Genomic DNA, 16,997 nt, shown 5'->3' with positions numbered 1-16,997 from the left:
CGATTTTGATTAACTTTATCTTTCGGGAACTCATATGGAGATCGAGGTATCTTTCAAAGACCATTTTAAATATTAACTCGACTATATTCTATCTCGTAAAGGTTCCTACATGGCTAGATGTGTTTGCATATTGATAATCAGATTGCTAATTGCAAGAAAAAGGGTTATGTCTGTTGCTATATCCCGATTCTAGTTAACGTGCTATGTTTATGCACCAAACTGTCCTTTCAGTGTTCTATTTCACTTATTTTTTATGTTTTAATATATATTTTATACAAATAATTAATTAGTGATTAATTTTTAATGTACAAGCTTAATTTATGTCATTTTAGATTTAGATATCTTGCTGCATTCACACCCTCTTGTTTCACTTTATTCAAACCCTCAAACGTAAAATATCCAGTGGTACAAAATCTAATAGAATCATTCCGTTAAATAAAATTTTCTCATTTGGAGGGGCAGTTACCAAAAGAAAAATGTTGTATCGTAGAGTTAAAATTTGAGATGGTATCACCATCAAACATTTGATGTCATAGCTTATTCAAATAATTTTTTATGTAGAAGAAAAAAACAGGCCAATAGCTGGGCACAAGGCGCTTATTCTTCATCAGGCATCCCATATTCACACCATCAGGTTCTTCAGCTGCAAAGGCCTACCATTCAATATAATGAAAGCTTCACCATTTTTAAGCTATCAGAAAATGCATCAGTGCAAAAAGGTAAAAGTAAATTAAATTAGATAATAATGAGCAACTTTCTCTTAAGTAGTCATGGTCAAAGAGTTCAATACTAGAGGAATGAGTTATGAGTGCCTCAGTGTTTGGCACTGTTTATTGGAGAATCAGCATTTTTACCTATATGTTATGGTAGGACAGAGGTTTTCAAACCCTTCCAGAAACAAAGCATGCCAGAGCTTCCCATACATACATGTATGACCACGACCACCTGCTTGCCCTTGCACATAGACCCCAGTTACAGTTAAATTCTTAATAAACTAAATTCTAAACCAATATTTCAAACCATATGTGTTATATATTTCTCATCAAGCATTCCAGTTGCAATCTACAACTCGGAACAACTATAACAAGCACACATTCCCTGCATAAATCACAACAGGTCAACATAAGATAAGAATATCAAGTAGCAGATGCTACATCTCTGCTACATTTTAAGTGAAGAAGGAACACTAACAACCAATCCTAGAAAGAAAAAACTGAACTCATTAGTTCCCATACAAGGTACAAGCAAAAGGTATCAATATTAAAGCTATTGAGCCTATAAATATGATAGTTTAGATGCCTGTTAAATGGAAAACTTGAAAGGTATCCTGTTTTCTACATTTGATGAAATTCAAACTATGACTATGGCTAATGCATCAATCTTCCCCCATCACATCTTTTCTCTTTTTGATAAAGTATCTTGTAACCAGAACCTGAAAGATAACATTATAATTAGATGAACATATAGAGTTTAATAGTATCATGGACCCTACAACTCATGCACAAAGTGACAACACGCATCAAAACAAGAGTCTTGAGATCCTTGCTTCAAATTAAACAGGACCTGGATGAAAAAAAAGAAACCGCTGCTGCCGTGCCATGATTGCCACCATTGAAAGCCACAAGTCAAGTATGGGCAATGACAAAATTGAGGATGTAAGCAAGCCCCAGAAGGCCCATCTGCTCAGTAACAAATAAAAAAAAAGATAAAGAAGTTAATAAAACTTAAACAGGGCAGAAACCTTGTGCAAATAAATTAATAACAAACATCTGGAGATCATAACAATATCTAGAGTGGAAAAATATATTAGAGGATAGAGTTCAATGCTTGAAAACACAAATAAACACAAGGGACAAAGGACAGCTGAAATTTACATAATAATTTTAGTTTACACATACATGCACAAGAAGGAAGAGGAATTGAGCAGGATAAGGTACACTGACAACATGGTCCAAAGTCGGTGAGAAAGGGGAGGATTACTAACTGAAGCATTTTGCCTTGGCACCAAGTAGCAACAGAAGTACACCTATGGGTTCCTATCTTGAGAAAAATTAGGAAAGGATAATCTATTGCTATTTGCTAAACAAATATCACCTGGTTGCTGCTGAATAGGTCTGCTTATACACCAAATCAAGTCTATAAACTTAAACTCAAGAAAAGAATCATATAATAACTCTGAACTAAAGCAAAATCTATAAAATATTATGAAAACAGAGAAAAACCATTAAATCAAATCAGACCATCCAGCTGAGGATAATTGGCGTACAATTGTATATTTGTATGTAAAAAAGAATGAGAAATTAAGAACAATAATCATTACTAATCTGGACTCACATCATTACCATTACTAAGTATGTAACTTAATGCATATAGAGTGCATGAGACATGATGAAATAGTAACTAATAGAATGATTTCACTACAAGCTGAGTGAACCAAAGGAGGATATATCTGTGGGGCATTATCAATCAAATATGCAAGTAATAATATGCTCAAATAGGCCAGATCGTACCCTTTAAACAACAGAGTATTTGCCAGGTTGAGATCCACCAGGAAGTTGTAAAGCTTGATTTGTGATGTCTTCCAAAACACGTTTCAACTCTGCTTTAGCTCTCTTAACAGACTGCTCACTAGGACCCTCAATGAACAAGTAGAGCTTGCGTTCCCCAGGTCCCGCAATTTTACCAGGTGGGAAATATTGTCCCCTGGTGGTAATAGCGGCTCCTGTCCACTCAGAAATTGGACCCAAGGTTTCCTTGTGTGTGACTTTCCACCGAGCACTTTGAGGGAAATCATTTATCTCTAGTTCAGCTTCATAATGCTCAGGCAATGCTTCAGACTGTATCTTAGCTAAGTTGTGCTGCAGGTTAATAGCAGCTAATGCTGCCCGAGCTGCCCCATCATTTGTAGTAAGGGGAAGCCCTGTAGGCAAAACTGTAGTAGTTTGGAGATTACCAAGAACAGCTGGCAACGGAACAGTTAGTCCACCATTAGAAATCAGCTGAGCAGGAGAGATGGGGCTAGGTATAGCAGGGACAGTTCCTTTTGAGGCAGCAAGAATATGAGCAAGCTGTGAGATGTCACCTCCCGACTTCCTAATATTTTCATCTTCATCTTCCGAATCTGATTTATCCTCTTCAAACCCATATCCCTTGGCTTGAGCTTTCTTCGCTGCTCTCCTCTCCTCGTCTTCTTCTTCATTAAATTTAAAGCCACTGCCTCCATAACCAGTTCCATGAGCCTGCTCAAGCCCTTGTTTCACTTTTGCCATAAAGCCATCAGCAAGTGCTTTCAGGTCATCAGGAACAACTTGCTCAGATAGCTCCAATGCTTTTGCCAAATCAGGTGCATATCTTGCTTCTTCCTCCGAAATAAAAGTAATAGCGCAACCCTTTCGGCCTGCTCTGCCAGTGCGGCCAACACGATGAACATAATCTTCATAGTGATTAGGAACATCAAAATTGATAACCAATTCAAGCTCCTTGACATCTAGTCCCCTGGCAGCAATACTAGTTGCAATCAACATATTGCAGACATTGCTTTTGAAATCAGCAATTGTGGATTCACGATCTGTCTGGTCCTTAGCTCCATGAAGAGATAAGCAAGGATAACCAGACTTTAGCAAATCCTTGAACAAAGCATCACATTTTTCCTGTGACTGGACAAATATCAAAATCTTTCCTTTCTCATACCATTCACCCAATATCTCTAATAGCCTATGAAATCTTTCTTTTTCTGGTCTCAACTCCACCAGCTGTGTTATGTCCTTGTTCACAACACTTCTGCCACCAACTTGTATTTCAACAGGTTTATTTAGAACCTTGCGGGCAAGAATTTCAACCTGGCGGGGGAAAGTAGCAGAAAATAGAACAGTTTGACGATCTGGTCGGATATTCTGAACAATTCTTGTGATTTGGGGTTCAAACCCCATGTCAAACATTCTATCAGCCTCATCCATGACCAAATAAGTAACCCTGCGCAGGTTAGTTATTTTGCCACCACTGGTACATAGTATGTCAATCATCCTACCTGGAGTACAAACCACTATCTCAGCTCCACGCTTCAACTCACTAATTTGTTGAGCAACACCAGAACCTCCATACACAGGTACACATCTTAGACCCAGTACCTTCCCAAACTTCTTTATATCACTATAAATCTGTTGAACAAGCTCCCTTGTAGGAGCCATGATAAGCCCAATTGGTCCATCTCCAGTAACAACTGGTGGCTGATCCTTGATGTGCCTCAACATAGGCAAAACAAAAGCAAGTGTTTTGCCTGAACCAGTTTTAGCAATGCCAATGCAGTCTCGACCATTCATTATTACAGGCAGTGCCTGGGCTTGAATAGGCATCGGCTTTTCGTAGTTAAGCTTTCTTATTGTCTCTAAAATTTTGCTAGTAAGTCCAGTCTGATGCCATGATTTTACTGGCTTTGGAACATCCTTCCCATGTATCTTCAACTCCAGCTCCTTCCGGTATGCAGCAACTTCTTCAGGAGTCATCCTTGAGACATCCTTCACTTCAATGTAGAAATTTTTCTTGAAAGGTTGATAATCAATCTTTGAATGGTCAACTATAGACAGCTTATCAGCTTTTGACTTCTTCACTCTTTTCATAAACTCCTCATCATTTTCTTCAATGTCGTCATCGTCAACTTGAAGATCTGAATAATCAGAGTCAGAGTCTTCACCAGGAATTATTCTTCCAATCGATTTATTATTGGAAACTTTCCTTGCCTGTCCACTACGACCCTGCTCATCCCCTCTATCCTTGAGTTTCTTGTCATTAGTTTTATCAGGTATTGAAGAGCAAACAGTGTTGTTCAGCTTTTCAACTTCAGGTAGAACCATAGAATTCATGAAGGCATCCAATGGATCAATTTCCTCATCCTCAGGAGCACCAGCAGTTCCTTCTTGTAAATCAGACGTAATTGCCCCATTATCACCATCTGCCACCATAGGATCCCCAGGCTCTTTATCAACAGGTTTTTCATCTTCATCTACATCCATCGCAGTATCTGGCTTCCCTGTACCAGTTGCTTCTTCATCATCAGATTCCCCTTCAAGGGTCCAGGCCTTTCCCAACTTTGGTTCACTAGCACTTGCTTCACCCTGCTTTTCTCTCTCAGCTTCTTCCTTCTTCCTCCTCAGCTCTTGCCACTCCTGAACTCTTCTCCTCCTCTTTTCCATTTCTTCATCCAATCTTTTGTGTTCTTCCTCTATCTCCTCTTCATGAGTAGGTTTTCTCTCCTTCACCTTGGCATCCGAGTCATCTTCAACACTCTTTCTTCTTGGGCTACCTTCAATATCCTCAGTATGCTTATGTGACTTGCCAGAACTCCTTTCCTTGTCTCTCCCCTTATAATCATCATCCTCTTTCTTGTGCCTCTTCCTGTCTCTCTCCCTCTCCCTAGAATCATCATCACTATAATCACTATCAACTTCCCTACGCTTCTCCCGGTCGCGCACTCTCCTCCCCCTTTCTCTTTCAATTTCCTTCTCTCTCTCACGCTCCCTTCTATCCTTATCCTTTTCACGCTCACGTTCCCTCTCCCGCCCCCTCTCTCTATCTTCCCTCCTTTCTCTTTCTCTTTCTCTCTCTCTTTCTTTCTCCTTCGCCCTTTCTCTCCTTTCCCTCTCCTTTTCTTCCCTCTCCCTTTCCTTTTCCCTTTCCTTTTCCCTTTCCCTCTCCCTTTCTCTTTTCTTCTCGCGAGCTCTTCTTTCTTCCTTGTCTTTATCTCTGCGCTTCTCCTTCTCCCTCTCCCTCTCATACCTATCATCAGAATCATCACTACTATGATCTCTATCATGCCTTCTGCTATCCCGGTCGCGGTCCCTCTTCTCCCTATCCCTATGCTTCCCATTGCTTCTATCCTTATCCTTTTCCCCGCCCCTGTCACGGTGGCTCCTCTTGGAATCATCTTCCTTCACCTCAGAATCTTCTCTCCTTGATTTATGCTTTCCATCTTCCATCAGCTCCCTTGAGTCCCTTCTCCTCAGAATTCACGCTGCAAGCAAAAGCAAACATTTTAGACAGACACAAAAAAAAACCACAAAGTAATCCCAAACCCTAGCAGGCAAATTGGGAACGTTTGTACGCGCTATTAATCGGGTGGCACATGCATCCAAGTAAATAACGAATTAAGAACAGCACGAACATATTACGTAGCACGCAAAAAAATAATTGAAGAAAAAAAATAAATAAATGAACTGAAATTGAAAGAGAAGAAGAAAGCAAACCGCTATAATTGGTAGGGCTAGGGCACTGGCTTAGCGATTGATAAACAAAAACGTGTTTACTCCAATCGAAATATCGTATGGAGAATGAATCGCAGCAAGAAATGCAAAACGGAGATATAAGAATTCAAGGATGCAGGAGATGGTAACCCAGTGAGCGTGATGTGTTCTTCAGGCGAAACGATTTTCGACTGGTTTCCGCTAAGAACTGACAAGTTGAAGGTTTTGAAGCAAGCAAGTAGCCCAACAAAGAAAGAGTAAAAAAAATAAAAGAATAAATAAATATAGGCTTAAATACCTTTTCTTTTTTTTTTTAAATTGATTTTTATTATACGATTTTGCTTGCTATTTATTTATGAGAAAGTATAGGGAGCCAATATGATTATTAGTGTTATATTGTCTTGTTAGGTTACGTTTTTGTGATGAGTGGTTTCAGGACATGGTATTAAAGTTCCAAATCCGGAAGGTTAAGAGTTCGAACTTTGGTGAACCCAAAATTAATTTTTTATAACATGAGATTGTTTATTATCCCTTGTATCCGGATGGTTAAGAGTTCGAATCTCTCAACCTTAACCCTACCCGCACTCTAAAGTTCTAAACCCTACCTTACCCTATCCTACTCGCAGATATATCAAATTTTTTCAAAGTACATATAAAATTCAATCATTTCAAATTTTTTACAGATTAATAACATAAAAAATAACAAACTAATACTTTAAATTACTAAATTGACTAACTAGTTTAGTGGTTTTCACTTATTGTAAGTCATTATATAAGAGAGGTTGTAGGTTCAACTCTTACTTCTTTCACTATATACTTAATTTTTATAAAATATGTGTTATATATTTGAGGTGCGGGTAGGATAGAGTAGGGTACACCCTAAACCCAAACGGATTGGATCGGATTGGGTACCCACGGATAAAATATGAATTGCCAGCCCTAATTTTATGATTCAAATTCCAAATTCAAGCTAATCGAAATTGCTGAACTAAACAAATTCAATTTAATTTGCAAGCCAACAAAATCCCAAAAGTTTGAATTAAATGGAATCTTAAATTTTATAAATCACATAAATTGAACTAGATTACATATTAGATCAAATTTTTATTATCAATCAAATTTAATCAAAACCAAGTGAAGTTTATTAGAATTAAATTTGATGTGTTTTTTAATTATGATTTATAAATGTGAAAAGTAAGTATTTTCTTTATAATTAAATTAGACTTTTTATGTTTTTTATTTATCTTTTTAGATATATAGTCATAAGTCATTTATGATTAATAACAACAACTAAATTATTCACTATACAATTTTTTTTAATTTAATTTTGAAACAATAATAGTGAATAAAATTTTACATACTTTTCTAATCAAGTTAATATATTTAGAGCCAACGAGTTACAATTTGAATGGTATAGTCTCCCCATATTCACCTAGAGATACCTATTGAATTGATCATCTGATATATCTATTGTTCACATTATTTAGTATTCTCATTGTCTACCTATATTTTTTCAAAAAGTTAATATGTTTGGATATTTTTTATGTAGTCTGTGAAAATTAATTACTTTATTTATATGATAAACATAATTAATTACAGTGTATAAAAGTGAACATTTATATTTTTAGTTAAAAATTACATAATTGAAAGTCACATCATACTCTCCATTAACAATATTGATGGATCAAACCCACATTCAGCGACATTACTTAATTTTGTTTATAATTTTAGTCAAATAAAATTCAAAAGTTTTTTATTTTTCTTTACATCGCTCCTAATCATGATTAAACTTGTATCTACTTGTTGCTATGATGTAGCCTATATGTTTTATTCATGAACAGAGCAACGTCCTTGCCGGATTCTCAATTCTTAATTTCTTATACATATATATTTCAGGTATAATCCACATGGTAAGAAAGTAATTATTCCAATAATCTAGGGATGTCAATGGGGCAGGGCGGAGGCGGGGAATGCCTCTCTGCTCCTCATCCCCACCCTCAGATTTGCTCCCCATTCCCGCCTCATTCTCCGCTGTGGGGGAATATTACTCCCCATCCCCATTCCTTACGGGCCCCATTTTCGGCGGGGACCCCATTCCCCATGTACATAATAGTTTTAACTAATTATTAATTTCCATATGAATAGAGCTGCAAGTGTCTATCTTATACAAAAACTGCAAGATTTTATACAAAAAGTCTAAATGACACGATGGTGACTTCTTTCGAAATAACGCAATGGGGATGCAACGACAAGCCAAAGGACAAAGTACTAGACGAGGTGGGAGACGCGGCAACAGAGGGGAGAATGGACACGACGGCAGAGTTACGAAAATGAACGCCGCAAAAAGAAATTACGACGCGGTAAGGGTGATGGCACGGTGAGGTGTGACGATGCGGTGAGAAGGGTGACGAGGGGGTGGCTGCAGAGAGGTTGGATGAAGAAGGGTTATGCAAATAAAGATTAGGAGTTTTGGGTTTCTATATATAGTGTGTGTGAGAAATGTCTAAAAAACATATATGAGAAATAAACTATTAAGGATAATTCAAGAAATTCATAAATTTCGGGGAATAGCGGGGATGGGGCGGGGATCCCCGATCGGGTCTCTGCGCCTGCTTCGGGGGAATTTTGTCCCCCATCCCCATCCCCGCAGAAAAAATTCCCCACAATCGGATCCCCATTCGGGGCAGCCCCCGCAGGAATCCCCGCGTCTCGGGGAATTTTGCCATCCCTACAATAATCAATAGCTTAGAATGGGTGCAAATTCCATTTAGAAGAATGCTTAGGCTGCATTATTCCACACATCTAGACTAGTTTTCCAAGAAAGGCAAATAAATTGTTGCTTCAAAAGTAGAGAGTATCAAATCTAGTTTGATATCACAATAAAGGAAAAGAAGGTAAGAAACAACGTGGTATTAGATCCATGTATCCATGCAAGGAAATCAGACAATCAAGTCTTGTAAATATTTACTCGAATCTCCTTAGCTCAATGTCGAGAATCTTTGATGTTCCAACCATTTCAAAGTTGGTAATATGGTTAATGCCATTATTCAGTAATTTTATTTTTATTTTATTATTTTGATATAATACTGACATGAAATAGAATGATATGGCAGAAACTGACTAATTGAGTTATTACATTCTTATCTTATATTCAGGATGTCACAAAAAAGGAGTTGATTTATGGAATGGTGCAATGTAGAAATTTTTATACTATAAGATGATTTTGAATTTGGTGCAATGGTTAAAATATTACAACCAATTGAATAACAATAAGTACATTAACAATGAACAAATGGCCAAGGATTGATTTTGGTAATAATAACAGCATGAATTGAAATGAAAACGGAGGCAACATCTTTATTCTGTATTGTATGTCAGAACCAACATAACTCCCTCACAAAACATTTTTGAGACACATGCATGTACATAGTTAATTAGTTATTACATAAAAAAAAAAACTCTAACAAATACTATTTCTATGAATATGAATAAAGCTTGGCTTACCTTGGAAAACTAGATGAGGTACATATCTCAAAACATAAATGATGTATTTTTTATACTATCTCTATATTTATGTCCTATTCCAACTGCTAGACACAACAATATAATTATAGACCTTTTTTTTCTAACTATAAAGAAATAGGGACTACTGCTGATTATCATGTGAACTGTCTTCTGATGTATGTGTCTTCATGTACAAACAGTGGGTCATGGCTAACTTGAGTTGGTGGTATCTGAGGTTGTCCCATGGCTATGCCCCCATGATTTGGATCCAAGGAATCACAAGAGTTGTTACCATTTTTTCCCTCAGCTAAGGTAATATAATAGACAATACCAAAGGCAACACTTGCAAGGGATAAAATTGCACACCCTGCAAACACCCTAGGCTTCACAATGTAGCAGTAGTAGTTGCCAAAGTATATGCTCTCTTCGCCGTGTTGATCATTCAGCGCCGCAGCAGTTAGCAACAGAAGAAACGCAATGACAAATGTGAACCTGTTCGAAAAGAGTGTTTTAATAATCACCAACATGGTTGAACTCAATACTTAAATTACATATAAGTTTCTTATAATTATATATCAGAAGTAACCTAATCAAACACCACAGAAACAATGTTCTCAAATAAAAACAATTTAGGCCAAATCAGGATACCAGCATAGTTACCAAGATAAAGAGAAGCTGATCAAAGCCACCTTCCAACTGGAATCAGGGATTTGAGGGAATTTCGAGCAACAAATGCAGCCGGCTGCGACATTTATGACAATCTGAGATACCATGAGAGCCAGAGCTGCAGTTAAACCAAGAGGTAGAGCTGGAGTTCGAGGATATATGCATTGATTTGGGGTTACAAATTGAACTTGAGAACGCTGCACATATTACAAAGTAATAGTTATGATAATTGATATATAGGAGCTTTCAATATTTTCAATGTTAGTATGTTACACATACATCCGAACTTCCAAACAATAGTCAAAGCTAGAAATTGCAAAGTCAACATCATAAATAAGAAACAAAAGATACTAAATCTGCCAAAAATTCCTTAACAAAAGAAGCAAAAGTAAATTGCTTAATGAAAACTATCAGCAGTAAGTTTTATTTGAACATCATATCACTCCCTTTTTTTTGTCTCCTTACAGAAGATTGATGGCAAAATCTTACCATCCTTCTTTTTTTCAGATACAATGTTATTCATCCAAAATTAACAAAATAGAAAAGGATTATCCAATTAAGTTACCATAGAAAACAAGATTAGTGACAGCACCATAGAGAAAGCAAAATCTTCTTGATGAACAGTGTAATAAGACAAAAGAAGAAACATTAAAGTTGTTAACTTCTCAATTAGACGGCTGAAAAAGAAAAGTATATAATAATGCTCAAAGATACCAAATTTAAAAATCTTGCATAATACACAAACACCTATTAAGCAACAAAACTAATCTAAAGTTCGATTCTTTTTTCTTTTTTCTCATGTGCCAGCAAGGAATTGAACCAAATAGAACACTACAGACAAAGTTACCTTAATCCTTGTCGCTTCTGCACCAAAGCTAGTTGCAGCTGACAATAGACCCAAGAATCCAACAACACAACTCACCAACAGAACCTTTCTCTTCATTCTCTCTTCTCTACCTGTTTCTATAACCGTGAAATTATTTGTTAAAGTGTAAGTTGGGGAAGAAGTGAGTGGTGAGTGGTGACTATGAAACTTTTATTCTGCCTCTGTTTAACTGTGCCATGATAGTACCTCACCATTATAAATAAATAAATACTAAGAGTGAAGTGGCTACAGGTGAATTTATATTTGAAATATTTTTCCTTAAAAAAATATTAAGAATATAATATTTCAAAAACTTAAATTACAAAATGATAAACTGCAAACATGGAAAGACGAAATGATAAAATGCAAAAACATACTGAGAAGAATTCTTATTTCGAATTGTTTATCATATTTATAAACGCAATTTCCTTATAAAAAAATTATCTATGAATAATTGTGGATCTGTTCTAGTTTTTTTTCTAATCTATTATCTATTATTAAAATCAGATTTTTTTTTCAATTAATAGCGTAACTGACAAGACATATGTCTTCGGGAGGCTCTTCCTACTGCTGCATTTCGTTTTAGAATGGGCATTTCGCACACGGATAGCTGTCCACGATGTTTCTCTCAAGTCAGGAGTCGGTTTTACATTGTATTCGGGATTGTCCAAAAGCCCAACTTGTTTGGCAAGCTTTAGGGATCTCCGATCAACCAGTGGATTTGATGAGTTGGTTCTTACATAATAGCAAACAGCGCCCCTTTAGATTCTTTTCTGGTCTCTGGTGGATTTGGTGTTCGAGAAACAACGAGATCTTTCATCCTCACGAGCATTGGACCACAGACAAGGTGATTGGTATGGCTTTGTCCTTAGAAAAGGAGCTCCGAAATATTTTTGAGTTGCAACGACTATCTATCCCCTCAACCATTAGTGGCTCTTGGATTCCCCCTCAGTGGGTACCTTTAAGATTAATTGTGATGCTAGCTATCCTAGCAGTGGTGCTCGAGTTGGTTTTGCTTGTGTTAGCAGAGATTGGAAGGGAAGGTGGCAACGAGGCTGTCTGGGAACAATTGAGAGTCGTAGCATTTTGCAAGGAGAGTTGTTTGCTATTTGGAGAGGCTTTCTTTTAGTATGGGACTCGGGACAAAGAGACATTATATGTGAGACAGACTGTGTGGAGGCTTTTACTATTGTCAATAATTTACAAGATTGCTCTGGGTTTACTGATCCTTTGGTGTTAAAAATCCGAGATATCATGTCTTGGAAATGGCGTGCTGATCTTCGGTTGATCTTGAGAGATGCAAATACAGTAGCAGACATCATGGCAAAGACTGCAATGAGGACTATTTCTCCCCAAGTGGAGCTTCCATTGCCTTGGAAGGAGTTTGAGAGTAGTATTCAGCGGAACTGCCTTTCTTAAGCAGTTTCTTGTTTTTTTTTTTCTTTCTTAGTTTTTGTTTATTTTCTTTTAAGTCACAAAAAAAAAATATTTTTTAATATTTTATTTGATTCACTTAAATACATTAATTAAATAATTTAATTGAGATAAATATCAAATTATTTAATATTTTATTTGATCACATTAACTATAAGTAATTAATTACATTAATTATTTGATTTGACTGAAATAAATAAATTTATTTTATTTTAATTTACATTAATTTTTTTGTCTTATGTATTTTAATTAATTATTTTTAAAAGTATTAAAATTAATCATTTATTTGATTTGATGCAGATAAATATTAAATTATTTAATATTTTATTTGACTACATTAATTATAATTAATTGGTTATATTAATTAGAATAATCTCTTTTATTTTACAAAATAATATGGATCACATAGTACATCATTATTTAGACATGAGATGAATAGATGCATTTTCTCTGATTGTTGTAATCTAGAAAAAATAATACCAAAAAACACTTTGTAAGGTGTGTGAAGTATGTTTGTCCTATTGTGCCATAATATGCAAAATTCTTTTTTTCTAATTTGCTAAAGTTAAACGGCTATCTTTGCTTGAGTATTCATTGTGTACGGCCCTCATTTTTTATTAGCAACTCTAATCATTTTTAAAGTAGGCCACTTCTAAATCTCACCATTTTGAGTATTAAACATAAAACAATAAGATAAAGCAATAGTAACTCTTGAAATAGAAATAAGATTACATTTAAAGCTTGACACATATAAAACTTCAAATAAAATTCTGTTTTTTTAAAGTAGGCCACTTCTAAATCTCACCATTTTGAGTATTAAACATAAAACAATAAGATAAAGCAATAGTAACTCTTGAAATAGAAATAAGATTACATTTAAAGCTTGACACATATAAAACTTCAAATAAAATTTCGTTGAGGAAAAAACGATTCCACATAAAGTTATAATAGCTTGTGAATCATTTGGCATGATAATTTTAACTAGATTAATGTGTTTAAAAGAATGTAAATATTTAAGACTAAAGCAAATGTAAGTAGTTTGTCACGGCTCTGGACACATTTCAACGCTATCATGTCGATACTCGGACTTACTCAACCTCTTGAGTTAAGACCAAGTTAGCCTAACCCTCAATACTTAACAAAAAAAAGTTAAGAATACAAGAGTACACAAGGAAAAAAGTTTTGGTGAAAAGAACACTTTATTATCTAAATGTTTATTACAAATGACTCACACACCTAGCTCTAACTCTCACCCCTATTTTTAGCCATCCACCTCCTCAATGGATGGTTAGGATTAAATCTAATCAACAGTCTAAATTGATCATCTAGAACCTTCACTATAAATATCTATCCTACCACATTTCTCAAAATATTTCTAGATCATTTTCATTCCATACTACTATTCATACTTCTATATACATATATATATATATATATATATATATATATATATTCACACTCTTCTATAATACTCTACGACCTTTCAGAGTCTCCTAGAATCTTCTAGCGTATTTCGAGACCTTCTAAAACTTCTAGAATGTTTCAGAACCACCTAGAGCATTCTCAAATATTCCAGAAAACTAAACAAACACAATTAAATTTAACTTTCTAAAATTTACAATGACATTCTTTTCCACCTATTACATAGACGTCCTCGTCACGTTCTGTTCATGATAGCGTTCTAAGTGTTCTTGAAATTGCCACAAGTCTTTACGAGCTTTCCAGCTAGCATCGGTTATCGGGAGTCCTTTCCACTTGATCAAGTATTAGATACTTGGTGGTACTCTTCTTCGTCGCACGACACGATTAGCTAAGATCTCTTCGATTTTCCTATCAAAGGATCTAATCACCACAGCGGAGCATGACTCGAGTCACCTCTACTCAGTTCATCTTGGTCTTCATGATATGGTTTAAGCATACTCACATGAAAAATCGGGTGGATCTTCATAGAGGGAGGGAGTTGTATTTTGTAAGAAATCTCTTCAACATGCCCAATGATCTCAAATGGCCCTTCGTATTTGTGGATTAAGCCCTTATGACCCTTGTGAAAGGCTTTGAATTATTGTGGAAGAAGTTTAATTATTACCTTATCTCCCACTTGATATCTTTCATGCCTCTTCTTCTTATCTGTTAATTTCTTTATCCTCTTTGCAGCTTTGTCGAGGTAAGAACGAGTGGCATCTGCCTATTCTTCCCATGAATTAATCATATGATAAGCTCCAGGGCTCTTTCCTGAGTAAGAGGAAGAAAGAGAATATGGTGTAAGTGGCTGTTGTCTAGTCACAATCTCGAATGGACTCTTTTCTGTGGACTCACTCCTTTGCAGATTGTATGAGAACTGAACAATGTCTAGGAGTTTTGTCCAATCCTTCTTATTAGCGTTTACAAAATGTCTCAAATAACACTCGACTAAAGCATTCACTCTCTCAGTTTGTCCATCTATTTGAGGATGGAAGCTTATCCAAAAATGAAGCTCCAATCCAAAAAGTTTGAACAGCTTTGTCCATAGTCATCTTGTGAAGCGTAGATCTGATACTCTTAGGTAATCCTCAGTACTTTACCACATTCTTGAAGAATATTCATGATGCTTCCTCTGCAGTGCAATCAGTATTCAGTAGGAGTAGGTATAAAGGTAGCATACTTCGAAAATCGATCCACTACCACGAGGATAGATCCAAACCCCTCAAACTTCAGTAAGGCAGAGATGAAATCCAAAGACACACTTTGCCACGGTCGCTCTGGTGGCAACATAGGTTCCAAAAATTCACTTGATGTCTTGTTTTCAATCTTATATTGTTGGCACATAAGACAAGTATTCACATAGCTCTCCACTTCATCCCTCGTTTGAGGCCAATAATAGAAAAATTCAATAAGTGCCAAGGTCCTTTGTTGGCCTTGATGACCAACCTATTTGGTGTTGTGGCATTCCTTCACTAGCTTTCTCCTTAGATTTTTTCACTTAGAGATGTATAGTCTTCTCCCTTTGGTGTAGAAAAGGTTGTCTTCTAACCAAAATCTTTTGGTTTTACCTTCTCTAGCCTACTCCACCTACTTTTTGTCCAATGGATCATGATGCAACCCCTCTTTGATGGTATGCACAATATCTCTTTTGACCATAAAAATGGCTGCCAACTCAGCCTTAAGGCTCAGTGCATCTGCTACCACATTAGTCTTGCCAGGCTTGTATTTAAATTCAAAATCAAACTTGGCTAAGAAATCTTGCCACCTAACTTGTTTGGGGCTTAATTTTTTCTAAGTTTAGAAGTAGCTTGTAGCCACATTGTCTGTCTTGACGATGAAGTGTAAACCAAGCAAGTAGTGTCACCAAGTTTTCACACAATGCACCACCACGATCATATCCTTCTCTTGGACAGTGTATCACCTCTCTATATCATTCAACTTACAACTCTCGAAGGCAATAGGATGTCCTTTTTGTACCAAAACTCCTCCAATAGCATAGTCAGAAGCATCAGTATAGACTTCAAACACCTTTGAGTAGTCGGGCAGTGCTAGTACTGACCCTTCTATGATAATAGCCTTCAATTCATCAAAGGCCTTTTGATACTCCTTTGGCCATTTTCAAGAGTGATTACTCTTGAGAAGATCAATTAATGGTGCAGCCTTGGCGGAGTATCCCTTGATGAAAGCTTGTCGAGAAGTAAAGCTCCGATCCAAGAAGTTTGAACAGCTCTGAAGGAGCATGAATATTTTTCAATTTCCATCATGAAGAGGTTCTATGTTACTGGAATAGTGTAATAAGTGCTTCCTTCTGCCTATCTGAGAAATATCCCATCCAAACTGATTTTTCTTTCATTTTTTATAACAGGTTAGGGGCTGCACTCTGCATTACTTGCAACTAGCATTGAGTTCACTGAAGTAGCTGAATGTGGAACTCCATTAGAGTGATTTGTGGGAAGCCATGCTTCTGGTAATATGTATCCACAAAATGACCTTGTTTTTCACAATGCGAGCAAAGCTTGGGAGCTCCGCTCCCAGTACCGCTGCTACCTTTTACCATCACACCCCCTTCCTCTTCCTCTGACATTGTTGGCTCCAAACGGCCTTTTTCACCTTCAGTGTTGATAAATTTGGTTCTTCCTTGGCTACTCTGGTATGTCTCAAAGGCATTAGCAGCTACAGATTTTGTGTAAATAGCATTTACTAGCGCATTCTAGAATCTAGTTCAATGAGATGCATCATTTGTCTCTCTTGTTAAAGAAGTAGAGAGAAAGCAATATTCACATCTGGAAGGGCCTAAAGCAACATAATCTGGAAGCGTACATTTACATATC

The 16,997-nt window shown here is 36.4% G+C and overlaps 2 protein-coding genes across 7 annotated transcripts; both read right to left on the bottom strand.

The window, feature by feature from the left end:
- Window positions 1-415: 415 nt before the first annotated feature.
- Window positions 416-6,536, bottom strand: LOC107629538 (P-loop containing nucleoside triphosphate hydrolases superfamily protein). 6 transcript variants are annotated; one of them, XR_001617972.3, is made up of 5 exons: window positions 6,240-6,536; window positions 2,511-6,007; window positions 1,564-1,679; window positions 855-1,432; window positions 416-653 (listed from the first exon to the last, which is right to left on the bottom strand). XR_001617972.3 is itself a non-coding variant. In XM_016332355.3 (3 exons), exon 2 carries the CDS (start codon window positions 5,970-5,972, stop codon window positions 2,514-2,516), a length of 3,459 nt encoding a protein of 1,152 aa, XP_016187841.2. In that variant the 5' UTR covers window positions 5,973-6,007; window positions 6,240-6,536; the 3' UTR covers window positions 416-1,679; window positions 2,511-2,513. The 6 variants fall into 6 exon arrangements, 1 of the variants encoding a protein (XP_016187841.2); XR_002358825.2 differs by having other exon boundaries at window positions 855-1,098; XR_015907708.1 differs by having other exon boundaries at window positions 416-643; window positions 855-1,098.
- Window positions 6,537-9,567: 3,031 nt separating this feature from the next.
- On the bottom strand, window positions 9,568-11,504 carry LOC107634165 (protein VASCULATURE COMPLEXITY AND CONNECTIVITY-like). Its single transcript, XM_016337741.3, has 3 exons — window positions 11,254-11,504; window positions 10,401-10,603; window positions 9,568-10,232 (listed from the first exon to the last, which is right to left on the bottom strand). Exons 1-3 carry the CDS (start codon window positions 11,347-11,349, stop codon window positions 9,896-9,898), a joined length of 636 nt encoding a protein of 211 aa, XP_016193227.1. The 5' UTR covers window positions 11,350-11,504; the 3' UTR covers window positions 9,568-9,895.
- Window positions 11,505-16,997: the final 5,493 nt, after the last annotated feature.

The sequence above is a fragment of the Arachis ipaensis genome, chromosome B3 (genome assembly GCF_059453495.1).
Source record: "Arachis ipaensis isolate K30076 ecotype BB chromosome B3, ASM5945349v1, whole genome shotgun sequence".
Classification (NCBI taxonomy): Eukaryota; Viridiplantae; Streptophyta; class Magnoliopsida; order Fabales; family Fabaceae; genus Arachis; species Arachis ipaensis.
Note: the sequence above shows the minus strand (reverse complement) of the source record. Positions and strands in the feature narration are given on the sequence as shown.

Excerpts from the sequence above, each read along its gene's own strand:
- LOC107629538 (XM_016332355.3), bottom strand. The coding sequence starts at position 5,972 with ATGGAAGATGGAAAGCATAAATCAAGGAGAGAAGATTCTGAGGTGAAG.
- LOC107634165 (XM_016337741.3), bottom strand. The coding sequence starts at position 11,349 with ATGAAGAGAAAGGTTCTGTTGGTGAGTTGTGTTGTTGGATTCTTGGGT. Across the intron at positions 10,604-11,253 it reads CAGAAGCGACAAGGATTAAG|CGTTCTCAAGTTCAATTTGT; the intron begins GTAACTTTGTCT and ends TAATATGTGCAG. Across the intron at positions 10,233-10,400 it reads ATCAGCTTCTCTTTATCTTG|GTTCACATTTGTCATTGCGT; the intron begins GTAACTATGCTG and ends CTTTTCGAACAG.